Source organism: Mustela putorius, unplaced genomic scaffold (assembly GCF_011764305.1).
Source record: "Mustela putorius furo isolate JIRA1106 unplaced genomic scaffold, ASM1176430v1.1 tig00003834_pilon_pilon_pilon, whole genome shotgun sequence".
Lineage (NCBI taxonomy): Eukaryota > Metazoa > Chordata > Mammalia > Carnivora > Mustelidae > Mustela > Mustela putorius.
The window spans coordinates 4,598,719-4,625,668 of record NW_025421987.1 but is presented as its reverse complement, the minus strand read 5'-3'; the positions used below and the strand labels follow the sequence as shown (position 1 = coordinate 4,625,668).

At 36.4% G+C, this 26,950-nt stretch overlaps 2 protein-coding genes and 1 long non-coding RNA gene across 7 annotated transcripts in view; 2 read left to right on the top strand and 1 right to left on the bottom strand.

Moving 5' to 3' along the window:
* The window catches only part of CXADR (CXADR Ig-like cell adhesion molecule), a 56,403-nt gene extending 48,949 nt beyond the window's left edge, over nt 1–7,454 (top strand). For all 4 annotated transcript variants that reach the window (XM_013044736.2, XM_013044735.2, XM_004770507.3 and 1 more), the window contains one exon: nt 7,325–7,454. In XM_013044736.2, the coding sequence (XP_012900190.1) occupies nt 7,325–7,366 (42 nt within the window). In that variant the 3' untranslated portion in view covers nt 7,367–7,454. The remainder of the gene's footprint in view (nt 1–7,324) is intronic.
* Nucleotides 7,455–7,823: 369 nt separating this feature from the next.
* Nucleotides 7,824–26,807, bottom strand: BTG3 (BTG anti-proliferation factor 3). Its single transcript, XM_004770510.3, has 5 exons — nt 26,648–26,807; nt 23,089–23,267; nt 19,142–19,279; nt 13,851–14,058; nt 7,824–8,504 (listed from the first exon to the last, which is right to left on the bottom strand). The coding sequence occupies exons 2-5, from the start codon at nt 23,259–23,261 to the stop codon at nt 8,265–8,267; spliced, it is 759 nt and encodes a 252-aa protein (XP_004770567.1). The 5' UTR covers nt 23,262–23,267; nt 26,648–26,807; the 3' UTR covers nt 7,824–8,264.
* Nucleotides 25,561–26,950, top strand: part of LOC123394361 — a 49,681-nt gene continuing 48,291 nt past the window's right edge. For both annotated transcript variants that reach the window (XR_006609048.1, XR_006609046.1), the window contains exon 1: nt 25,561–26,010. This is a non-coding gene — a long non-coding RNA (uncharacterized LOC123394361). The remainder of the gene's footprint in view (nt 26,011–26,950) is intronic.

The following is a 26,950-nucleotide window of genomic DNA, read 5'->3' as shown; positions in this document are numbered from 1 at the left end:
CTAAACTTGAAAGGAATACTCTGCTATACCAAAGCCCACTCCAACAAAGCTGGTATATATTTAGATATATGACTGAAGACATTTCCAAAAGAGATCTGTAGTTTAATATCTAATGGTAAAGATCGGTTGAGTCACATACATGTGAATACCATGAAACCACTAAAAACCATGTTTTAGAAAAAAAAAGTACATAAGAAAATGTTTCACATTTTCAAATTGTGTGACCATAAAATGAATGTGTTTCGTAATACAGCATATTGGAGTATACAAAGTAAAAGCTCCTTTTTATAAACATCCCCATCTATTAAAATATTAATATTGGTTAACTCTGTGGGAGGATTATAGGTGATTAATGCTCATTCTCTGTGCTTTTAGGTATTTTTTTTTCTTAAAAGTATATTACTTTTGTTGACAGAAAAATAATTCTAATAAAGAAATGTTTGAGGTTGCCTGGGTGGCTCAGTGGGTTAAGCCACTGCCTTCAGCTCAGGTCATGATCTCAGGGTCCTGGGATCGAGTCCCACATCTGGGCTCTCTGCTCAGCAGGGAGCCTGTTTCCTCCTCTCTCTCTCTCTGCCTGCCTCTCTACCTTCTTGTGATCTCTCTCTGTCAAATAAATAAATAAAATCTTAAAAAAAAAAAAAAAAAAAATGTTTGAATAAGTATGGCATTCTTAGAAGTCCCCATTAGCAATGACAATTCTACATGAGGATCCGTAGGAAAAGCAGTGGTTTAACTTGAAAAAACTTAAAAAGTTTAAAAGAAAACACTTATAATCATTAAAATAATCAAAAAACTTATAATCAAAAAACTTATAATCATTAAAAAACTAAACTGTAGGCAGTAGCCTTCCCTTTTCTCATGGAAAAGGGAAATGAACTACAAATACAGCCTTCCACTTCTAAGTTGGAAAAAAATATCTGATGCCCTCTTGTGGCCAATAATTTTAATAAGGTAGTTTTTTCTTTTTCATTCAAATCAGTCTAACAGAATAACACCAAAATGTCTATTCAGTTGCTTTCTAAATGACAAATAATGCTCACATAGTATTCTTAACAACTTAGTCTATTTTCCCAACATGTGTCCTGGAGTTATACTACCAGGATTTGAAACCCTGGTAATTTAGGTCACCTGAGGCAACATACTTGAATACTCTCAAGACAGTTTCCTCATGTGTAAGATGAGAATAGTAAGACATACGTACGTTTATCTTAGAATGGACTGGTAGTACCTGTCAGACAATATGGTGAACATCTACCCACGAGTAGACACAAACTGTTCTCTTACTGGTCTCCTATTCTTATGTAGTATGAATGAACTATCATCTTTTAATATGGCAAATGCTCTTGCTGCATCAATTGTACATTTTTATACATTTGCAAAAGTGTTTCCATAGGTTATCTTCTAGGTATGTAGAGTTTGAATTATGGGGTTAAGAGAATATATGCATTAAAAAACATTGACAGTATCAAATTGTCTTCTACAAAGAATGCAAACCACAGTCTTTCCTGTGTTTGTCAACGTGTTAGCCGAAAAATGGTATTTTTTGGATTCAACTTGTTTGAATGGATTCAACTTGTTTCCCTTGTCATTAGTGTGCCATTAGCACATTTTCTGTTTTTAGCCATTTTCATCTCTTTATAGTTATTTAGCTCTGCTAAATAATTATATGTAGGGGCACCTGAGTGGCTCAGTTTGTTGGGTGACTTCGGCTCAGGTCATGATCCTGGAGCCACGGGATCGAGTCCCACATTGGGCTCCCTGCTCACAGGGAGTCTGCTTCTCCTTCTGACCTTCCCCTTCTCATACTTTCTCTCTCTCATTCTCTCCCTCTCAAATAAATAAAATCTTTAAAAATAATTAATTAATCATATGTAGGAACTTTTCATATTCTCAGAATAGTAATTCATTTTCTTTTAAACGTGCTGTAGAGGGCACCTGGGTGGCTCAGTAGGTTAAGCCTCTGCCTTCAGCTCGGGTCATAATCCCAAGATACTGGGATCGAGCCCCTCATTGGGCTCTCTGCTCAGCAGGGAGCCTGCTTCCTGCCCCCCACCTGCCTGCCTCTGCCTACTTGTGATCTCTCTCTGTCAAATAAATAAATAAAATCTTTAAAAATATAAAGAAAAATAAACATGCTGTGGAAATTTTCTCTTTGGAGTTACTTTTAGTTTTATGATGCCTTTTATATGCAGCTTACTTTTAAAATTCCAAACCACCAACGTTCCTGTTAAAATTGGGGAAAGTTTCATAAGCTAAAATTAGTAAATATCTCCCTTTATATTTTATATTACTACTTTTACAGTTTCATAATTAACATTTTATCTTTAACCTATCTGGAATATATTTTTATAGCTTAGGGTAGGAATTTAGTTTTTAAAAAATGCATACAGGGGTGTCTGGCTGGCTCAGTCAGAGAAACATGTGACTCTTGATCCTGGGTTGTGAGTTTGAGCCCCATGGGTGTAGAGATTATTTTTAAAAAAGACTTTGAGGTGCCTGGGTGGCTCAGTCAGTTAAGCCTCCGCCTCCCAGGATCCTGGGATCTAACCCTGTGTCTGGCTCCCTGCTCCACCATGAATCTGCTTGTCCCTTGCCCTCTGTTCTGCTCATGTTCTCTGTCCTCTCTCTCAATTAAATAACATCTTAAAAAATAAATAAATAAATTGAAAATTTTGACTTAAAAATTTTTTTTTTAAAGATTTATTTATTTATTTGACAGAGAGAGATCACAAGTAGGCAGAGAGGCAGGCAGAGAGAGAGGAGGAAGCAGGCTCCCTGCCGAGCAGAGAGCCCGATGTGGGACTCGATCCCAGGACCCTGAGATCATGACCCGAGCCGAAGGCAGCAGCTTAACCCACTGAGCCAGCCAGGCGCCCGACTTAAAAATTTTTTTAAATGCGTAGCCAAATAATTCACTATTAATTTTGTATTAGTGAATTATTTTCAATTTGAAGTCACATTCACCATATATTAAACTTTTGTTCCTGGTTGTGCTCTTCTAATCGTTTCACTGTTCATTGTTCAGTCTTATGTTATACTTTTGAGTATATATTGAGAAATCATGTAAAAGGAAAAACTGAATACTCCCTGTCCATTGTTCTTTAAAAAAATAATTCTTGACTATTTTTGAGAATTATTCTTCCATGTAAACTTAAAATCAGGGTTTCATGTTTGATTACAATTTTATCAGACTTTTAATTATGATTTATATTGACTTTACATATTAACTTGAAAAGTTAAGTTTCCATACTGTTGAGTCAATTTAGAAATACAGCATATTCTTCTCGTTGGTTTTCTTTTTGTAAATTTTTATAAATTCTTCTCCGTTTGACTGACTCACTCCTTTCTGTTGTTAATTTCCAGGTACTTAGTACTGTTTCTTAATTATAGAGGTTTTCTCTGACAAAGCAGTATTTTAAATTTTTCTTATGAAATTAGTATTAGTTACATATAACTGGGAACAGTGGAGGAAAAGTATATAAAACTACCACTCTATTACAAACATTTATTATTTTGAAATATTTCCAAAATACACACAGTATGATCGACAAACAAAAATTTTAACCACACTGCAATCCTTTAATTCAGAAATGTAATAGACTGCCCATGAAACATACATGCAATTTGGTTATCAATGTTATATTTGTATTTGCTAAAAATAAATCCACCAAACTTGTCTTAAATTAAGTACTCATAAAAAATGTTTTGTTTCTCTGCCTCTCTAGTTTCAAAGTAATAATGCTCAGTATAAAAGCCTTTTTTAAAAGATTTTATTTTATTTGACTGACAGAGATCACAAGTAAGCAAAGAGGCAGGCAGAGAGAGAGAAGGGGAACTTCTCTCTCTCTGCCTGCCTCTCTGATTACTGGAATCTGGCTCCCTGCTGAGCAGAGAGCCCAATGCGGGACCCATCCCAGGACCCCGGGGTCATTATCTGAGCCAAAGGCAGAGGCTCTAACCCACTGAGCCAGCCGGGCACCCTCAGTATAAAAGTCTGATATATACAACCTAGAAAAATAAAGTTCTCTGTATCTGACCCTTTGCCCTGCCTCTGAGATCACTAGCTACTGTCAATTTGGTATTTTTTTCTAGATAGTTTTTGGCACCCTCATAGAACTATTTTTCTTCTCCAATTTGCAGTTATTTCTAGTTTTCAACATTTTATTCTCTGTCATTACAATTTTTTTAATAGCTACATGGTATTTTCCATAGTATTTTCTTGAATAGATGTTCAGATTTTACTTAACTGTTTACTTGTTGGCTGCTTGGAGTTTAGTTGTTTTGGCCACTCACAATTTTGCAATAAATACTTACTTTTGTAAGTAATGGCCCCCTTGTTTGAGTATTTCTGAAGACAGATTCCTGGAAGTAGTTTCTTGGTCAAAAGATACGCACATTTACATTTTTAACTGCCCTTCAAAAATGGTGGCACTTAAAAGCCAAATTATGGATGTCTACATCATAATCCTTGGCATTTTCAAGACCTGTGAAATTTAAGCAAGGCTCCAATTAGTAACTTATGGGACTCGTTTCTGTAACAAGTCACTCCTTTGAGGGTAAAAACAATGAAGTTTAGCACTTCTATCTATGCTGATCATGTGCTTTAAGGAAAAACATCAAACCACACTAATTGCAGTGGTGTATTTGCTACAAGTACTAATGGTGAATTTGCTTCTGACAAGGATTAGAGGGCATTTTCATGTCATTCCTTATGTTATCCTTTAAATTATGTGAAAGAACAAAGGAATCTGGAAGGTGCCTAATGCTATAAATTGGGAGATAGACCATACTTTCTGCGGTGAATAAAGTGTGTACATTTTTTACAGGAATCACTGAAGCCTTTTCTTGAATTAGTGCTTGCATGACAATGTCCCAGTATAATAAGCCGATGTTCCATCAGTAATGTAGGGATATTGTTTCCCTTCAGATCTCAGTATTACTGCCTTTCACAACTGGAATACAGACTCCCGAGGGTATTATGAGAACACTGAATTCCACGTTAACTCACCAAATACTTGGTAACTTAAAGAAGTTAAAGCCTGTGATAAACTTGGGCCTTAGTAATACCATTACTTCTCTATGAGTGATCTTTCCCCTGGATCTGTCATTGGTACAGTTCGCTTTGTCATCTCAGACCTGTCAAGTACACTGTATTTCCTATTGCAATTTGATTTATAGTTTCAAACAAATAAAATGTTATTAGTCCCTTTTCAGAAACATCTGAATGGTTTGTAAGAACTTTGCCAAGGCTTTATTGTTAATCAGCAGATATTTTAATGTCTTGTATCCTCACTTGCTTCATCTAATCTTTGCATGTTACTCTCTTTTCAAATCTTGGCTTGATACTAAAACTTCTCACAGTATTTTAAGTAATGAACTGAACCAACGTACCATCAACCAGGGGCTTTACAAAACCCAGGTTGGTTTGAGTCAAGATTTCATTTCTTAGCTTTCTGTTGTCTTGGGCATTTTTAAACTCCTGAGAGTCCTTACCTAAATTGGGGTAATAATGGTACCGACCTCATGGGGTTATGAGGATTAAATAAGTTATTGGCACATAGATGTGAAAATTTTTATAACTTATTTAATGTTGCCTGTAAAATGGAGAGAATGGCTGCTCTGGCAAAGGAAATGTAAACACATGATAGTGTTTAAGTTTTGCTTCTTTCCAATCATCCAGTAAGAAATCACTTTCACAGTGATAGTTGAGTAGAAATCAACATAAATACTTTATTAATCTTAGACTAAAATCATTAAGTTTGCTTAAAAGTTAAATATATTAAGATAAATAGTACACTGAAAAACTGGAAATAAGCACTTTAGTATTGGTATGATAGAACTTACCAAAAGAACTTGTATTTTTTAACTATTAAAATTTTCATGTCCAAGTTTTATCTCTGAATTCAGAGCTTTGCAGTTATACTACAAAGTTAAGATGGAGAATTAAAACAAATTATCATCATTCAGTCACAAATCAGTTCTGTTTGAAACAGCCTGAAAAGGAACCTGAAATTATGCAGCAATATTGTCTTCATTAGAGCAGCCCTACGTTGTCTAAGGGAGACCGACTTGGAGATGTCCTAGAGTCCTAAATACCATTAAGACTTTGACAAATGGGGCGCCTGGGTGGCTCAGTCATTAACCATCTGCCTTTGGCTCAGGTCATGATCCCAGAGTCCTGAGATGGAGCCCCACATGGGGCAGGAAGCCCGCTTCTCCCTTTTCTACTCCCCTTGCTTGTGTTCCCTCTCTCGCTGTGTCTCCCTCTGTCAAATGAATAAATAAAGCCTTAAAAAAAAGTTTGGCAAAATTGTACCCCATGCTTACTAGACTTAATTTAGGACTGATACAAAGATGGCTTTTTTCATTAGGAATGGATTGGAAAAGCTGTATTGATGAGTTTTCTTTTGCTTTAAATAAATAACATTTCTAACTTCCCACCTCTAACAAGGTGGGAGGCTGGATATCAATCAAAGGGCAAAATCTACAGGTATTATGTCTAATACACAGTCAAATGCGAAATTAGTCTTTTTCCCAAGGCACTCAGCCATTTAGCTGTCAGCACTACTGAATAAGAGATTTAGGTTTTATAGTAATCAAATGTGGAAAGAAAAATCTGGTTACTAGATGTGTGCCAAAAATACTTCCCTTCTTGACAGTACGGCTATTATGCTTCTAATTTTTCCAACAAGCTTCTAACTACAACATGAGCAAACTAAAAGAACAAATGCTGACTTCATGATAAAAATACTTGAAACCTGCCACCTTTACAACTGCACACAATCTGTCATCACACAAAACTCTCAACATGTTAAAAACATTTTCAAACTTAAAACTAATCTTCCTGTGATGCCAGTTATAGAAAATATGGTTGTTTGAATAGGCATTCATTATCTACTTCAAGAAAAAGGATTATGATGGTTTGAAATATATCAAAAGATACATGTAGTTTATCAAAGATAATATTAAAACTAGAAAAAAGTCTATACGGTTTAAAAAGTTTCCTACTGAGGATGCAGAATTTAAATTCCACATATTCTCAAACCTTTGGGCTATATGCATCCTTATGATTTGTGCACTTCTCTGGTACTCGATACTTAAATAGAAATTTATCAGAAAAAATGACAACAGGGATATTTGGAATAGCCAAGGCCTTCTAATGACTTACTAGAGAGCTGTGATTTTTCTGACAAGTCAAATAACTTTTGACTAGAATAAAGACACGGGTAACAGGAAAAAAAGTATTTATCTTCTTTTTTAAAAAATTTAATTTGGTGGGAAAAAATTCCAAATTCTTATATCTCTCTCTCTCTTTTTGTAGTTCAAGTATGCTTACAAGACTGATGGCATTACGGTGGTATAAATATGAAGGACTACTGAAGAATCTGAATGAAGTACTGTACTATTTGGCTTTATTTCAGACATCTATTAAAGACTGTCTCATATGTTGGAAAAAAAAGCACAAGAATAGAAATGTAAGAACATTTCTGCTTTATGCAGTGGCATTAGGAATGTAAGTCAGATGCCATATCAAAATTGATACAGGCTAAATTCTTAGGAAAATCCTATCTATAGCAACTTTGATGGCTGAAAGATGTTTTACTGTATTTACATTTTCAATTAGTACTACTAATAAACTATAGATTTTTATATGCACATTTTTGATATGGCTGACTTGGGGAAAGTTATGGTTAATAAAAAGTTGATTTTTTAAAATAAAGTTTTATTTTTTTTTCTTTGCTTAGTATTCAAACACATTAAAGTGAAGTAATTCCCTTTGCTATTTCTCCTTTTTATGCACAGAAAAGAAGCACACATTGTCATGCCTCAAACTACTTTTTATTTGCAACTACATGATTTCACGCAATTCTTCTAAACAATGACATAAAATAGATTTCCTGTGTATAAATAACTTACATACTCTCCATAAAGTAAATGCTCAAAGGTGCTAGAACAGATCGTCTGCTGCTACAGTGTTATCGTATCCAACAGAGTTGATGCACAATATATAAATACTCAAGTCCAATATTAAAAACTCAGGCACTTGACTAACTTTAATAAAGTTTCTCAAACTATATCAATATATCTAAAGTGCATATATATTTTTTAAGAAAGATTATTATCAATAACTTTTCTATAAAAATAAGTTTGACGGTTTGGCCCATCTAACTTTACTACTATGAGTATGAACTTTTAACTTTTAATGTGGTCAGCCTTATTCTACCTTCTCTCAACACTGACACCAACAGAATCAAAAGCAGCTAATGAGGTGCTAACATGTGAGGATTAATCCAGTGATTCCGGTCACAATGCATTCCAGGAGGAGGTACCCATGTTACTGGAATTGGGCGATAAGGTTTATTCTTTCTTCCCTGATTTGGATAACCAAATGGAATTGGAGGAGGATAGTGATTCTGATGACCATTCCCTCGGTACATTCCTGGCTTTTTTCTGGGCAAAGGGTGCCACAATGGAAGAGGTGGGAACATCAATTCTGAAATCTGCATGAAAGAGAAAACAATTAAGTTATTAATTCAAAGGAAAAATCAGTCACATTATATGTAAAAACAAGGTGAATTTCCAGATTACCATTAAAGAAAAACAAAATCACTCAGCCATACCCTTAAGAGTAGATCTAAGTGACATTCCTATGGTTAGATCTAAGTATATTAAAAACTTCATATGTAGTAAGTGACCGATTAGTTTTCTGAATGAATGAAAATGAATAAACTCAAAACAAGCAGAAAAGATCAAAACAGAAATGAATGGAAGCTTGAAAGGACAATCATGCTTTATTTTTTTTATTATTATTATTTTCTTAGGACACACGTTTTAGACCAGTAGTTTCCACAGCTGCCTGGTTAATAAGGAGACACCTAAGAGGCTTTTAAAACACAGAATATTCATGCCCTAGCCCTGGTCTACTGAACAGTAAGAATAACAAAAATTTTTAAAAAAGAGGCCAAGTATTCTGACCACAAGTATTCATTAACTTCACAGTGTAGGTGGTGATTCTGATGTAGCCAATTTGTGTTTGGGAACAACAGTCTTAGATTATCCCCTAAGTCTTATGGGACATAAGTTCACATTATTCAAAAAGTTATTAGCAGTTTTGGACCCTCTTGCTCAGAATGCTATACCATGTGACTATGAGTTTCTGAATTCTCTGGTTTCTAATCTGCTCTTTTAAAATTTGTATTTTATATAAAACTGTATTCATATCATAGAAAATACAAAAGGTATATAAAAGTATATACAGTAAAAAGTCCCCTTTATCTGATTACCCTCTCAGAGGCAACTGACACTAATTATTATTTTTTTGTGTGTATACACTTAGAAATATTTCATGCGTATACGTGGGTGTACATCAATGCACACATTTTAAAAAACATGCACATACAATTTTGTTTACTCCTTTTTGCCCTTGATAAATATATCTTGGAGATATTCCTATCAATACATAAGGCCCTTTTTCATTATTCTACAGCCAAATGTAATGCAAGGAATATGCCGTAACTAAATTAACTAGTGTCCTACTGATGGAACAGTTAGGCTGTTTTCAGTGTGTTACTACTAAAAAACAATGCACAACAAATAAAACAACACTTTAATGAATAACCTTAGTATAGTTAATCCTTGATTATATAAAATAATAAAAAAATAAGGAAAAATTTAGAGTTCCAACTAATAATTGACCTATACTACAAACAGGTAGCAAAGTGAAATGGTTTTCATTTCTTTTTATACTAGGATGCTGAAAAGGTTTTAAAACTGTCAGAAAGAAGGATGCCTGCCTGGCTCAGTGAGAGGAGTATGCGACTTTTAATCTTGGGGTTGTGAGTTCAAGCCCCACTTTGGGTGTACAGATTACTTAAAAATAAAATCTTTATTAAAACAACAACAACAACAACAACAAACCTATCAGAAGACAAAATTCTGGAGCCTAAAATACCCCTTCCAGTTAATCTTCATACCCCCAAATCAACCACTGTTCTGATTTCTATCACCAGACCGAGTTTTCCCTGTTCGTTAACTTCACATAAAAATAGAATCATTTAGCATGTGTTCATTTGTGTATGGCAAAATTCTTTGCCCAATCAAATGTTTTTGAGGTCTTTCCATCGTGTGTCTATTATTAGTTCATCCTGTCTTATTGCTAGTATTCTGTGTGAAAACCTCATAATTTTTCTCCCATTTACCTGTTAATGGACATTTTGGTTGTTTTCCATTTTATTATTATGAAAAAAGCTGCTATAAACATTCTAATACATGACTTCGGAAATACTTATTTTCATTTCTCTTGTTAAATACTTAAGGGTGTAACTGTTGAGTAACAGGGTAGGTGCATATGTAATAAGTGCCAGAGTTTTCCAAATTGGCCGTACCATTTTACATTCCCACCAACAGTTTATGAATCTAGCTACTTCATATCCTTGCCAACAGTCGGTGGTGTCAGACTTTAATTTTAGCCATTCTGGAAGAAGTAGTGTTTCAATATGGTTTTAATTTGCATTTCCCAGATGACAAAAAAGGCTAAGCACCTTTTCATGTGTTTACTGGACATTTATATAACTTATTTTGTACAGTGTTTATTCACATCTTCTGGCCAGTTATTTTTAATTGGGTTGTTTGTCTTTTATTATTGATTTATAGGAATGATTTATAAAGTATATTCTGGAAACAAGTTCTTTGATGTATGTATTGAGAATATTTTGTTCCAGTCTATGTTTTGCCCATTCATTTTCCTAATGGTTTGTTTTGATGAGCAAAGATTTTAAAATTTGATAAAGTCAAATTTATCAAGTTCTTTTCTTTGTGTTTTTTGTATCCCCTGGAAGAAATCTTAGTTTATCTCAAATAATAAAGCTATCTCTCAATATTTTCTCAAAGTGTCGGAGTTAGCTTTTATGTTTAGGTCTATGACCCATCTCAAATTAAATTTTTTGTGTATGCTGTCAAGTAGCAGTTAAGGTTTGTTTCTTTTCTTGTATAGAGTATCCAATTGTTTGTACCAGCTCTTGAAGACTTTCCTTATTGAACCGCTTTGAGACTTTCCCTAAAAAAAAAAAAAAAAGACTACATATATAGGTTTGTTTCTGCGCTATTTTGTTCCATTAATATATTTGTGTCTTTAAATCTTTACTACACTGGGGGTGCCTGGGTGGCTCATTTGTTAAGACTCTGCTTTCCAGAGATCTGGGATCGAGCCCTGCATTGGGCTCCTTGCTCAGCAGGAAGCCTGCTTCTCCTGCTCCCACTCCCCCTGCTTGCCCTCTCTTGCTGTGTCTCTCTGTCAAATAGATAAATAAAATCTTAAATCTTTACCACACTGTCTTGATAGATATAATAGCTTTATATAAGTATAAGGCCTCTAACTTGATTCTCCTTTTTATAAATTTTAGAATCAATTTGTCACTTTCTAGAAAAACCTTGTTGGGATTTTGATTGATATGTAGTTGAATCTATAGATCAATTTGGGGGAAAATAACAAACTTTTTAATTAGTAATCTCTGGGGGTACCTTTAAAAAAACAGACTCCTAAGAGAACAAAGATCCCAAGCTAGGAATTTTGTATCCTTACTTTGATAAGCCCCTTTTTAAACCTTTTAGTAATGCTAGGTTCAAGATGAAAACATGGACAGGAAGAAAACATTAAAGTGGGCCACTTGCACTAGCCTTCTACATGATGGCTTTTAACAGCCATGCTTTTCTGTCATAAAATGTTTTGTTAGTGAAAATAATGTCAAGGAAAAATGTTTTATTTTAAAAGCACACAAAAGACATTTCAATTTCTATGCCTTTGTTATAATTTTGTCCCAACAGTTTCTCAACATGGGGGGAAATAAATACAATTTAAAAGGAAAATCTAAAAATTAAAGGTCAATTTACTTGTAAAATATCAGCAGCAATCAATTCAGTTTGAGACTTACTTTCTTGCTTTGTTGAGTAACAATAAAATTCCGAGATAAAATTGCAACATGTGAATGAATTATAGGCAATTTAACAGCAGTAATTTAGAGTTTGTAACACATTATGCAGAGAGAAAAAAAAGCCCAAAATTTATGACAAAAATCTTAAAAATGATCCCTAAAATACAAATATAAAGTTTACTTATCTATATAGAGAATCTTTTAGGAAGAATACAAAAATAACTGGTAATGACTACGTCCATGGAAATGTACAGGACGGGGATGGGTGGTTGGGGAGTGGTGAGGGAGGACTTGGTTATTATGCTCTTTTACACTGTTTAAAGTTGTTTACAACAAGTGCTTGGTATCTTACAATATGCACATATATACACATATATTCCTAAAAATGATAATCCTCAGACTAATCTTCCGCATAAGCCTAAAAAGATAATTCAACAAATGAAAAAAAGAGAGAAATGAAAAATTAAGTTGTATTGAAAGCATGTTCATTATATAAATGTATGGTGAATATAAAGATTTAGTTTCTCATACTCGAAACTCTCATTTCTTACTCATTAAGGTTTAAATTATTATTATTATTGTTTAAGTTTTTACTTATATTTTTGACAGAGAGAGACACAGCAAGAGAGGGAACAGAAGCAGGGGGAGTAGAAGAGGGAGAAGCAGGCTTCCCGCTGAGCAGGAAGCCCAGTGCCGGCTGATCCCAGGGTCTGGGATCATGACCTGAGTTGAAGGCAGACAGACGCTTAACTGAGCCACCCAGGCGCCCCAAGGTTTAAAATCTTATTAAAGCCCAAATCCAACCCTACCTTGAACCTGTTATGTTTCAGTATGTCTAAATAAGACCAAATTAATAAAAAGATATATTTTAAAATATACTCAAAATTAGAAAAAAGTACATGCACGGAATAAGGCTCAACTCAAAAGATTTCTTTCAGGGGCGCCTGGGTGGCTCAGTGGGTTAAAGCCTCTGCTTTCGGCTCAGGACATGATCCCAGAGTCCGGGGATTAAATCCTAAGCCTGCTGCCCCCTCTATCTCTGCCTGCCTCTCTGCCTACTTGTGATCTCTGTCAAATAAATAAATAAAATCTTTAAAAAAAAAAAAGCTTTCTTTCATTTTTTTGACTTATCTTCTCTGCCAAAGAGGAGTACTATATTAAGAATTTTTAAAAGTATATTAAATATTCTTTGGTATATGGGGTATAGATAATAAATAAGTGGACAAATTTGTAAGCCTGGTTGCTATCTAACTCCTCAACTGTTGAAATAAAGGAGATAATGTTTTAACTTGAGTGAAAAATTAACTCATATATAATTCAGTGAAGTTTCTTTTTAATCGTGGAGAAAAGAAAGTTAACCCCAATGGTATGAATTACAAGTGTCGAAGACTACAAAAACTGAATAGTTACTTTTTTTTTTAATGTGAATCTTTTTTTTTTTTTTTTTTTTTTTTTTTTATTTTATTAATTTGACAGAGACCACAAGTAGCAGAGAGCCCAAAGTGGGACTTGATCCCAGGACCCTGAAATCAAGACCTGAGCCAAAGGCAGAGGCTTAAACCCACTGAGCCACCCAGGTGCCTCTCAATACCTACTTTTTAATACAATAAAGATTTAAAAATATCAGGAATGTTTCATCACCATGACTTTTTCTAGTCTTTCCCACACTTTTTAAAATATATTTATTATAAATAAATAAAATGTATTCATTCTACTTAACTGAGTAGTAAAAGCAGACCCTTGATAAAGTGACTCAGATGCCCAATTACATCTCTAAAGAATAGCTTCCTTTTATATGGAAAAGAATTGGCATTCAAAATCTCAAATCAGAAATCCTGGGCAACATGAGCAGGACTACCTAGAATGAACTGGCAAGTCCTGCTCACAACATTTAATAGAAAGCCATTCCATGGTTACCTGGTACACAGGGCTTGGGGTCGCAGTCATGGAACTGGGTTTCACTTCTACTTCCTTACTTGTTTCTTCATCTGAAGAAGAGGATCCTGAATGATAATCAGAGGTAACCTTATCAAGGGCCCTGGTAACTTTCTTGGAGATTTCATCCTTATTCTCATCCTCATTTTCAAAGCTCGCAACAATGAATGCATTGTTTTTCTCTCCATACCTAAGGATTAAAAAAACAAACAAACTCATAAACCTTTAAGTACCATCAACAAAAGCAAGATATTGTCCATAAAAACAAACAGGCTTGGACATGCCATTGGTCCAAAGCAAAGAAGGAACCCTCCCAGAACATAACCCAACATATATAGTATCTTAACTCAATTCTATGCCAATAGGCAGCCCACGACTTTCTACCCCTGCCTTATTTAAGTACAAATAAAAATGATTCCATTCTCTTTCCCAATTTTCTTTCCTACTTTCCTATTTTAACAAAAATAGTTACTTAAAACACCAAAGAGAAATTCAGTTTACATTTTTTATGTATCATTAAACTGGTTGTACGGTAAAAGTTTCTCCTGTGCTTTTAACTAACCACTGTAATGTAGATGCTAGTAATTCAAGTCATAAATCAACGAGTCATTTCCTTTGACCTCCATGATTAAATAAAAAAGGGACCTGGTTTGCCTGTATCCACACTGACAAAAATGAGAACTGTGGCAACTGAAAAACAAGTGTTGAAAACAAAGGGGTTTTACTTGAATTATATTGCTTATCTCATGCTAGGAAAACTGCTTACTTCTCATCCTGATTTTTGTTTTTAGAAAGTAAAATGAGCTTTTTAATTCTGCCAAAATACTTTTAGAGACTTGAGCTAGAAAAATAATTATTAGAATATGTAACTTTGGCTGTTGGCTACTAAAAGAAAAAGGAAAATAAATTATGCAATGAGGGAAGATAGCATAATGAATAGTAAAACCAGTAGAAAGAGAGAGCCTGCGAGCACTTGTGCAAAAGAGCACATAGGCAAAAGCGGAAGCAGAATGGAGGGGGCAGGGGAGAAGGAGAGAGAGAATCATAAATAGGTTCCATGCCCAGCGAATAGCCCAGTGCAGGCTTGACCTCATGCCGCATAGATGACGACCTGAGCTGAAATCAAGAGCTGGACACTTAACCAACTGAGCCACTCGGTGCCCCATAAAACTAGTTTTCATTTGGAGTATAGGAGAAACCCACAAATCTATTTGGATAGACTGCACAACATAAACACTATGAAACAATTTCTAGTTAGGTCAAAAGAAATGAATTGTTAACTAGTTCTTACACAATATGTAATTAAAGTTAGACAACATGATTTTAAGCTTAAAAAAAAAAAAACCCCAAAACAACCTTAATAGAAAAGCAGAGTTAATAATAACTATATCAATTAATTTCATTTTAAGTAAATCTTGTCTCAAATTATTTCTGAATCAGGATATGTATAATAAAGTAAAAGGCCAAACTATAATAAAGCCTTTGAAAGTTTTATGGAAATCATGTAGCCTCAAAGGTGAGTTCTACTTCTTTATATAGTTGTGCGGTCTTCCACTCTCACGCAGGCTGAATGGGGCCATAAATGCTACCTAAATATGGGACATAACTCCCTTTTCTATTCTTTTTCAGTTTATCTCATAAAAGGAATTGCTACAGACGGTAGAAAGAACACTGAACATCTTTCTGGTTCTGGCTCTCCCACTAACTAGCTCTGTGAAAAGAGGCAAGTCATTTAATGTCTCTAGGCCACAGTTTCCTATCTGCTAGGCAAGAAAGCTGGAACTGGCTGGATATTGGTGTGTCTTCAACTAGTGATTCTTCATGCTAGTATAAGATGACTGAGCAGGTTAGGCAAGTTCTTCACAACACAGAACTCCTGTACTATAATTTCAAATTTACTTAGCACAGAGTTTTAGCAATGAAACATACCACTTCATCCTGCCCTCGGTTTAAAGACTGAACAAATTTCAATACAAATGTTAATTAATTCACATGTTAATAAAGTCAGCAATATTAACAATGGGTTTAGGCCTACCTTCAGTTTTGCCCATTAATAGAGTCAAAATTCAAGTAAAACAGAAAGGTAGGCAATTTGAGAAAAATCCCTACCTTTGTAGAACAGAAACCTACATCAAGGACAGACATCAAATGATTGAAGGTCAAACTTTATTAACTCAGATTTCTTTGACATGCAAGTTCAATTAGGTTCTCCATCTTTCCCTTTCTAGTATTTTGGTATGAATATTCTTTTCATGGTAAATGAAGTGGTTTACTGTATTACTGTAACATTAGCATGTGCAGTTAATGTCTTAGAATTAGTATGGACAACTTTTAAACTGCATTTTTCAACTACACACTGCTAAAACATTAAGTCCAATTTAGTTAATTTGAAACAAATCAATAGTATCTAATGCTCTATATCAGGAAAAGAATTCTAGAAATTCCAAAAAAAAGGTATACAATATGTTGGACAAATAAGAAAGCTAAGAACCTATCTCAGGCATTCTCTTTATGGGAAGAATGTATTATCTATTCCATATCTCCTCACATAGTGCACTAAGTGATAACCTTTCTAACTACATAACACTCTTTGTACACTTCAAATATTTTATCCTGATGGAATAACTCAATCATACTATGAAGAATGTTCCCTTGAGTGCATTTCAATTTTTTTATAAGCTTAGTCTCTAGTGTACCAGTAAGTTATTATTAATGACTCTCAGATATTTGTTCAATTATGTAACTGCTATATCAGCTTTATTTTAATTTTCAGAATATTTATCTTTACAGTTTTGGTCCCAAAGCACTAATCAATACTGCAATCTCCTCTGTTAACTTACAACAATGACCTCTACTCAATTGCTAGGATGCCTTTTTTTCTTTGGAGTTCTATTATCTCAGAATGAGTACCCCACATTCTGAAGGTGATTTCTCTGAGCTGTAAAAATTCTCACATCACAGCCAATTTTCACCAAAATTTTAATTTTATGTAAAACTATTAAGAGGTACTGAATGCAAAGATTTTCATATATCAATATGATGAAAGCACAATAATTATTCATTATCTGGAATCATTAAAGTCATGAAGCATCCACCTAAGTAGAATGTGTATTTAAAGTTTCTATCTTCTAGTGCCAGGATTTAGTTTAAGCCATTTCAAATAAATTTGTCCAAAATGTTTATACAATTACCCAACTTCTTAAGCATCTTTGAACATAGAAACAACTCATAATGATTTAAGATCATCATATTAAATAATCATTATTTGACTGGATGATAACACAGTTTGCCACCTCTTTAGCTTTTTTGCTCCTGCCTCCACATAAGACTACATGATATTTTTTTTTTTAAGATTTTATTTATTTATTTGACAGAGACATAGAGAACACAAGTAGGCAGAGAGGCGGGCAGAAGGAGAGAAAGAAGCAGGCTCTCCACTGAGGAGAAAGCCCGACTGGGGGCTCGATCCCAGGATTCTGGGATCATGACCCGAGCTGAAGGCAGGCACTTAACTGACTAAGCCACCCAACCGCCCCACTACATGATATTCTTTCAGTAGCTTTATAACTACATGAAAAAGCCCCTTTCAAACACTACTTGTAATTTTTTATGGCTGAAAAACTACATAACTAAAGAACTGTGTATTAAATAATAGTGAGTCAGGATCTAAATGCAGGCCTAATGAAAAAGTAAGCAATTCAATATAGTAACTTTGTGATAGCTATTGCTTATATACTGAGGTCTTCAGTAGGTGTTCAGTGGCCAAAGTCTGTGAAGTATGACCTTAGTCCTAAATTAGTCCCAAAATCTAAAAATGTTTGACGTTCTCGGACCAAAATTGAGATGTCTTGCTCTACTTTTTTCTAACCGAGAAAGAAGTGCTGACTAATCTAGCACCTCAGTTTCCCAAAGCAAGAATCTTACACAAACAGCTTATACCAAGAAGCTCCAAGGTGATCCAGAATGATTCAGTGGAAGAATTACTATGGATTTTTGTCATGACATATCATCACCTCTACTTTTATTTTATTTTATTTTTTATTTTTTTAAAGATTTTATTTATTTATTTGACAGAGAGAAATCACAAGTAGTTGGAGAGGCAGGCAGAGAGAGAGAGAGGAGGAAGCAGGGTCCCCGCTGAGCAGAGAGCCCGATGCGGGACTCGATCCCAGGACCCTGAGATCATGACCTGAGCCGAAGGCAGTGGCTTAACCCACTGAGCCACCCAGGCGCCCCACCTCTACTTTTATTGTTGGAGATCAGGTCAAAGGCTATGACCACCTTTGAAATATACTAGGATTGCATCAAAAAGCATCTCTACTGTAGTCAACAGGTGAAATGTACTTAAAAACCAAAGAGAAACACTGTAAAGGAACAGCTGTAGGAAATCACTTGCAGGGGATTCCATTCATCTGTTATTCATCGTATTCTTCCCGCTTGAAAATGTCTTTCCCACCTTGTCATCTAATCAACTGCATCCTTCCCCATCCAGCTCTAGCATCACTCCACTAGGTAGTCTTTTCTAATTCCCAGCAGAAGCAGTAACTTTCTCCTTTGTGCCACCAACCACTGCATTTTGTACATATTTCTATCACAGCATAAATCACCCTGCTGTAATCTGCTTATCCTTTCTTCTCCTTTATTATACTTTGGACACCTGACAGCAAAATGTCCTTTCATTTTTTAAAACCCCACAACTAAGAATGCCTATACCACAATGAATGTTTTTAGAATGAATGAAATTCAATTAGATATCATACCTAACACTCCCCTTTTACAATTCTGCTCATTAGGAGATGAGAAAAATCTCCATTATAAAAACAAGACCATGAAAATACTTGGTCACTTAAAAGTCAAAAGGGGGGAGGGAAGCAAGAATAGACAGAAACAGAAACCAAGCAAAAGTTGTTATTATCCATTACTATTTAGGCTTAACTTCTTTCCCAACTTGAAGAGGAGAAAGACAAGTGCACCACCGAGAGACAATAATTGACCTACAGAAGTCTAGGTACCTGAATTCTACTTCTTGGTCTATAAAAAGCTTCTTGGCAGAGCCCTAGAAAAACCCTACCCAATTAAGTTTTTAAGTTTCTTTAGCTGTTAAAAAAGGAATGTAACCAGTCTTTCACCTTCAGATTACAAAATTCACAATTACAAAAGCCCAAACAACAGCTTCTGGCCACAAAGACACACAAACAGGCAGTAACTGAGAGATTTTCATAAAATCAGTTCCAGCATGGTAATCCGTTCAGCTGGCACACTCAAGAACTCACCGACAGCACACCTCACATGGATCCACCCATAGAGTGAGTTCCTTTGGTAAGCCTAGATCACTGTACAATATGCAGCTGTTCTCACAGGCTTTCAGGACATCAGGATCAACTCTCTGAAACTTATTGACACGAATGCATCTGCAACGAAATAGAGTAATTTTAACAGCTTTAACTGAATCTTAATTATAAACCATGTCATATTATTAGTATTGCCAATGTGAATTTAAAACAAATAAACCCTGATGGAGACCCAGGGGCATATCTATCCTGAATAGATAATAAATGTGAACTGAAGGCAAAGAGGCAGCATCATCAGTAAGACTACTCAGCCTGGTGAAAGAGAGGACATTCATCCGAGCCCAGGGAAATCATAAGAACTGGCTTTGCATCATTTTAGCCAAAAACTACTCAAGCTCACATGTATATTAACAGACCAATGAGCATTAAAGCTGCATGAAATTACCCAGAGCTCTAAAGGTAGAAGTATTAATAGGCCAAGCTACTGTAACAAAATCTAACTAACAAAAGACCTTAAACAATGTTTGAAATATTTTGAAATTCTTGTGATGTTTTGGTCATTTCCTTACTTATAAATCCCAGATAGTGTTAAGAACGGTGTCCCTATCCTCACTTTTAATTGTTCTATAAATACAGAATCAGTCCAAGATACAGAACCGTTCATATCACATAGTTATGATTAAAATCTAATCCAAAGTGTTACTGGCTTATTTGTCACCAAAGGGTTTTTTTAATTAAAAAAAGTCATTAAAATAATTGGGAAAAAATAAAATACCTAAACCAACAGAGCCTCTGTTCCATTTTTTAAACCTAAGAAATACCACATCTACCTAATGGAATCTACCTAATCCCAGAATGAATGCAAAAGTATATGTTAAAGTAAGCATTTTGCCTACGTACAAAAATGGTGGCTACAATAGAAGTATTTACTGCTTCTACAATTACTAAATCAATCAAAAGTACCCAGGTTTTGGTACTAATCCTACTACTTATTTATTGGGTGAATTTAGATTAAGTAGTTTCACCCTCTCCTCAGATGCAAAGCTCTCAAATATGGACAACACAAGTTTATTGACAAATAGTAATTATAACATTAAATACAATGACATCAATAGAACATGCTGTTTAAAATTTTTTTTAAATTTTATTATTGATTTCAATTTTCATTTAGAACAGTGAAAAAGTTCTCAGTAAGTAACAGCTAATACATATTTCTAAATAATAATAATAACTCTTTCTGAAGTTTTACTATACCATGGACAGTTTCTTAAGTGCTTTACATGTATTAACTTTTTATTTTAACAATTATCCTATAATTTACATATCACTTCCCCATTGTAAGAAAGTAAGGAAGCAGAGTTGCCTAACTTCACTAATATAAAGTGGTGACTATCTGGACCACCGGACTCCAAAGTCTATTTCATTAAATATCCTATTTTGTCTGTGCTAATCTTATCATGACCACTAACAAGTAAGCAATTCAGAGTAAAAAAATTATTTTACAGCATGTAAGATGCCATTTGTCCCATTCTTTGAGATGGTCTATGTTTACAAATTCTAGTGTTGTGTAAGTTGATTCAAAAGTCCCATATGCCCCAGGATCAAAAGCAGTTATAGGTAAGGAGATAGATTTTTAAAAGTACATGTTTTTGTTATCTAAAATAAGGGTGATGTAGTCTCAAAGCTTAAAAAATATGTATGTAAATAAAGATGCTTAGAGACTCTGCTTCATTTGCATATATTATATGTTTTTGTGCTGTTTTTTTTTAACTTATATACTGTGACTACTTATCCATTAAGCAGTCTTCAAAAACAAGATTTTAAAAGCTGCATAAAAATAGTCTATCATTTACTTAATGTTGACAGTTCTTTCCAATTTTTTGCAATTATAAAGTGTAAGAAACATCCATATTCATACATATTTATCTGCATTTCTAATTATACTTCTAGAATAGATTTTTAGAAACTTACTGTTCAAAGAGTAGGAATATTTTTACAGATCTTGATAATATTGCCAAATTGCCCTTATTTGTAGATATTGTGAAGAAACAATTTTTAGAAGAAAACGAACACTTCCAACTTACTACATGGATTCAAGAGTCTCACTCTGGCTAATCCTATATTCTATTCACTTTTATAACAGTAACAACCCATCATTAAGTCTAATAGTTTTCTACTTCAAAGACAGCTTCAAAATGACTCAATAATGATATTTCTGATCATATGCCAATTTAATCCTGTTTAGCTAATTTTTTTCCTCAAGTTTTTAGAATTAATGGAAATGAAACTGTACACTCTCTGACCTTTAAGCATTTACTTGACAGTGTCTTCTTTTCTCAGTAATAGTAAAAAGTTGGTTTGGCACTTCCAGAAGCCTTTGTCCAATGTCAATCACATCAGTGTAAAAAGCCTCAATAGCTCTAACTTACTAAAGCTGTTCACTCACTCTATCAAAAATAAAAGTGTGCAGGAAAAAAATTAAGAGAATCAACTGAAAAGATAAAAAAATAACTTGAGTCTGCTTTATATGGAACATCCACATTTCTACTTTAATTCATCACATTTTCCAATCTACTATGAAACATCCTTGGATAAAAATGAAGAGAAAAATACATCAATAACTTTAACTTTTGTTTCCAATACACATATTTTCACTTCCTTTGTAGACTACTCCCTGAATAATCTTGCACTTGGAAGAGCTAAGTGACTGAAAGGAAGTCCTTTTTACATCAAAGCACAGAAATGCTGATTGAGAAGGAAACTTTGGGGGCAACAATATGCATAAATAAAAGAATTTCTTTAGTCACAACTGTCTTACTTTCATTTTTTTTGGTGGCCACCTCCACAAATGGGGCAAGGTTTGACAGCTGAGGTATTTAGCAGAACCCAGGCTCTCAACACAGTGATCACATAAATACTAGGGAATGAGCATGCCAGAACATGTTTTGCAGGAGCCTGTTCTTCTTTACTCTAAGCTATAAATGTAACTTATAAACCAGAGTACAAAAAGACAGCTGCTAGTGAGAGTTACTTACCCTCTCAGAGACAGGGCAGTGGTCAAACTGTGGTGTGCAGAAGCCCATAAGAATTTAGGGTCAGTTAGTTAGACTTGAGCTCAAACTGCAGAGCTAATATTTACCACTTGTAGGTTGTAATAAATTACCTTCATCAAGAAAACAGTTACGGTGGCTTCTACCATAAAGAATTATGTATAGGGGCACCTGGGTGGCTCAGTGGGTTAAAGCCTCTGCCTTCAGCTCAGGTCATGATCCCGGGATCCTGGGATCGAGCCCCGCATTGCATGGGGCTCTCTGCTCAGCAGGGAGCCTGCTTCCTCCCCTCTCTCTGTCTGCCTCTCCGCCTACTTGTGATCTCTGTCTGTCAAATAAATAAATAAAATCTTTAAAAAAAATAAAAAAGAATTATGTATCGTATAAATGAAATTATTTCTGTGTCAACAATGCATTAGGTTTCTAATATTCTTAGTTCTTGTTTGCCATAAAATTTACTTTTTCCAAAAACATATAACATGTAATCTATTTATACAAACAGAGACTCATTTCTTTCAACTCTTGCCATGCCCATTCATGGGTAAGTTTTAGGGGTCCTCGAGAATTGTGAAAACCTTCAAGTACTTGTGATACATATAGAAATGCATTCAGTCAGAAGCCAAACTACAACCACAAGACTAACTCCCACGGGCTGACAATATTGTGATCCCAAGTCTAGGTAGTAGGGTTCCATCAACAAATGTTTCTATCTTAAAATGCATAAGGAAAGAAAATACCAAAGACACCCCAGAATTCTGTATGTTATAGTTAAACTGTGAAAGAAATGGACTGGACACCCTTTAGTCCTCTGGCCATGCACTCATTTTCAGGACCTATCAGCCTCTTAGTCCAATCCAACTGTCCAATCTAATCTTTTACCTGTAGGCCTGTCCTTTTGATGGTTTTTCTGGATACCAGTGATTTTTATATTTTTCTTGAAGTATAAGAGTCAATTTCTCAGCAAACCTCTCAACTGCCTCTTTTTTCAACTTGTCATGTTTTCGAACTAGCCTTGTGAAAAAGAAGACAACAGCAGCAATTTCGTTCTTCATCTTTCCCTGCAAAGAAAAACAGTTTTTCTTAAAAAACCAAAAGACAAAAACTGGAAGAAAAAGCTCTGCAAAATATCCCTCCTTCATAGCTCCCTTCTTTCAATTTTATCTTGTGTTTCATTGGCTCATATCTGGAAAAAGGAACAAATAATCACTAATTTAGGCCATAAAGACCTTACTATAATACTGTCTAAGAACCTTATCACTTAGCTTTGTGAAGAAGTTCAGTAAAGAGCGCACACCAAAATGCTCCTGGTTGGCCAAAATAAAATCAGAGATATCACTCAAAGAGAAGCACTACAATGATACCATTATATACTTTTTAAAAAATGTCAATGTTTAGCTACAATAATTTAAGTTTAAAATTTTGTGAAATAATTTGAATTTTAAAACACAATATTGTATAGCTACTATAGAAAACAGTGGTAATTCCTAAAAAAAGTTTGTTACTAAAAGACCAATCAATTCTACACTCATAGCCACATACCCAAAAGAAATGAAAACATATTTCTACACAAAAACAAGTATACAAGTGTCCACAGCATTATTCATAACAGCCAAAAAGTAGAAGAAATTCAATGTACAACTGATGGACACTGACATTTGTCAACTGATGAACAGATAAATGTGGTATATACATGCAATGGAATATGGAATATTCTTCAGCAACAAAGAGGAATGATGTACTGATACATGCGACAACAGAGGTGAACCTTGAATGCACCACGTTAAGGGAAAGAAACCAGTTACAAAGACCAAATATTGTATGATTCCATTTATATGAGTTTTCCAGAACAGGCAAAAACAGGAAGCAGGTTAGTGACCTAGGGGCAGGAATTATGGGGGGAAAGGAGAGACATCAATGAACACAGGGTTTCTTTTTAGAGTGAGGAAAATACCCTAAAATTAACTGTGGTGATGGCTACGTAACTTTGTGAATATACTAAAACTAATGAACTGTAGATTTTAAATGTGTAAATTGTATGCTATGTGAATCCTATTTGAATAATAAAGCTGTTACACATAAAGAAAAAAAATGCAGCACTGAGTTTCTTCTATAAACATTCTTTCAAGAACAGAGATATGTTTACCTACAAGATATGTCCCAAGACAGTGCCTCTATCAAAACATTTAAGAGTAGAAATTCAGGGTCATCCACAGAAAAATCAAACCAAAAGAAATAATCAGAGATACAGCTGCATTGTAGAACTGCCTCAAGACTCTTTAAATGGCAGATCTGACTTACCATTGATTAATCCATAAAGGCAAAAACCTTATCTTGGGATTGTTTCGATGTATATTCTGTCTTTATGTGATGAGCTCATTCATTTGGCTGCTTTAAGTAACTTGGGAGTTATTCAGATGCTACATTTACTAAGCAATATCATCCTTTCCAGAGCCAATTATCAAAGACATACAGCTTCTGTGTTTAGTATAAAAACCAACTAATCTAGCTGATAGTTGTTTTCTCACACATTTGTTTTCTCAAACCTCTTAAAGTCTCTTCTAATGATTCCTTAACTCCTTGTGCAAATTCAAACAAGGGATCTCACTGTGAAATAAATTCTACAGTCATCTCAGAGGTGTGCTGGCAGCCATACCCACTCTGATCTCCAATGGGAAGATACCCAAACCTTCCTCCTGGAACCCTAGAATGCCAAATCCACCTTCTCTGGCCAGCTACCAGACAAGAGGAACTGGGTTGCATATAAGAGTTGCAGAGGTACATACAACCCCAGTCTTCCACAACTGCTATGAGGCATCCTCCTAAGAAAAATGTTGGGCCTTTTCCACTTTATAAAGCCATATTTATATCCCACCCCGTTTATAATGGAAAAGAAAGCCCACTGCAATTTCATAAACAGTATGGGATGAAAATTGCTTGCTGATGGAACTACATTAGCTTCCATCTCACCAAAGAAAACAAGGAACCACACTAAAGAAGAGTACTGAATCCTTAACTCTTATCATTCTCCTCATTCATTTAATTTGTCTACGGTGTAGGGTTTTGTTTTCCTTTTTGTTTTGTTCTGTTTCATATCAAAAAAATAAAAGAAAGGAAGGAAAGAACCACTTAGTGGTTTCTATTGCTTGTAACACAAGATGAGTCATATGGAATTACTTTTTTTTTTTTTCGGTTTGAAGGAATGATGCCTGGAATAGCAGAAAAATTAACCCACTCCCACCAGTTAGAATTCTGAGAGTGTGGAAAGGTAAAAGAGGGAGTTATAAAGTCGGAGAGGGAGAAACTAGCAGCGAGCTGGGCCAAGAAGACCTCAGGCGTCTTGAGTAAGTGGCCACAATTCCTCCACCCACACTCGGAGCGAAAAGCTCCCATTTTAAATATCGCACGGTGACGTCATCCCGGGACGTAGTCACCGCGGCGGCGGCTCCTCAAGTTCTACTTTGTTCCACAGGCTCCCCTGCTCACAGCGGCGTGCGTAAAACCCAAAGGAAAAGCAAGCCCAACCTTCCAGGAGTTTATAACTTTGTACTTTTCCCTGTGCTGTAACGAAGGGCTAATCGCAACCGTTTCTAGACACAAGTATTTCTGACAGACGTTCGCAAGGCTGAGGAAGCGGGGAGCCCGGCCGTGAGGCTGAGGAGCCCCTGACCAGCCTCACTGGCGTTACAAAGCAGGCTCTCCGGACGCTGAGGAGACGCGATTTCCCACGGGGCCGAGACTTGGGGCTTTGTAAGCCATCAAAACCTGCTGCTAAGCACTCTCGCTGGGTTCTAGGAGTGCTAGGTGAGTAGGCATCAAACATCTCCACCCACTCTGGAAAGAACGGCCTGCAAGCGCGTCCAACTTCTGCAATCGCGGTTTTCCCCGAGTTAAGGGGGAAGGGCCGTGGAGCCCCATTTCCCTCCTCCCCCCAAACAGCCTCCCTCGCAGGGTGCGCCTTCCCGTTCGCCCGCCGGTCCGCTGCCACCGGGCCGATTCCAGTCTCCGAGTGGTCCCGGGTTCCAAGACGGGGGTCCCCTCGGGCGTGACACCCCCACCCCCCCGGACAGCAAGCCGGGTCCCCGGCTCCAGAAAACACACCGACGCGGAAGGCGGGTGGGTAGGCGCAAGGTTGTCGCCCACCGCGAGCGGAGGGTAACGCGCGGTGTAAACGTGGCAGGCGCCTTGAGGCGGCGTCTCCTCCGTCCCCAACCCACAGAAGTCCCGCGGAAACCCTCTCAGGTCACCTCTCTCGGTCCATAATCCTTCCTTCTCGCCGGGCCGGGGCCGATGCAACCCGGTTGGATCCCACACTCCTCCCCCTTCCCCGGCGCGCCGCCTGCCGCGAGCTTTCGACGTGGCCTCAGGGGCGCCGGGACCACCCTCCTCCCGGTGCCCTCAGTTCCACCATGTCCGCCTCCCCCCGGCCCGGTCTCCTCACCACCGCCGCCGCCGCCCTGAGGCCGCAGATGTGGCGGTCCCGACCGTCTCCGGGCCGGGAACCGAGGGCGCCGCCTCAGCGGGCCGGCGCTCGGCGACAGCGAGCGCAGCGAGCCTAGTTCTGAGCTTGTGGCTCCCGCGTCGTCGGGCGACGGAGCGCGCGCCGAGAGGGCGGGCAGGCAGGCAGGGGAACGCGCGCGCGCTCGCGCGCTCGCGCGCACACCCCAGAGAAGACGCGCGGGGGGCTCGCGGCCCGGAAGAGAGGAGGGGCGATGACCCGGGAAAGGGTTGGCGCCGCGCGGGA

Coding starts and splice junctions, on each gene's coding strand:
- BTG3 (XM_004770510.3), bottom strand. CDS start 23,261: ATGAAGAACGAAATTGCTGCTGTTGTCTTCTTTTTCACAAGGCTAGTT. Junction 14,059..19,141: donor CCATGTGAGGTGTGCTGTCG/GTGAGTTCTTGA, acceptor TTTAATCCTTAG/GTATGGAGAGAAAAACAATG. Junction 8,505..13,850: donor CCCCAAGCCCTGTGTACCAG/GTAACCATGGAA, acceptor TCTTTCATGCAG/ATTTCAGAATTGATGTTCCC.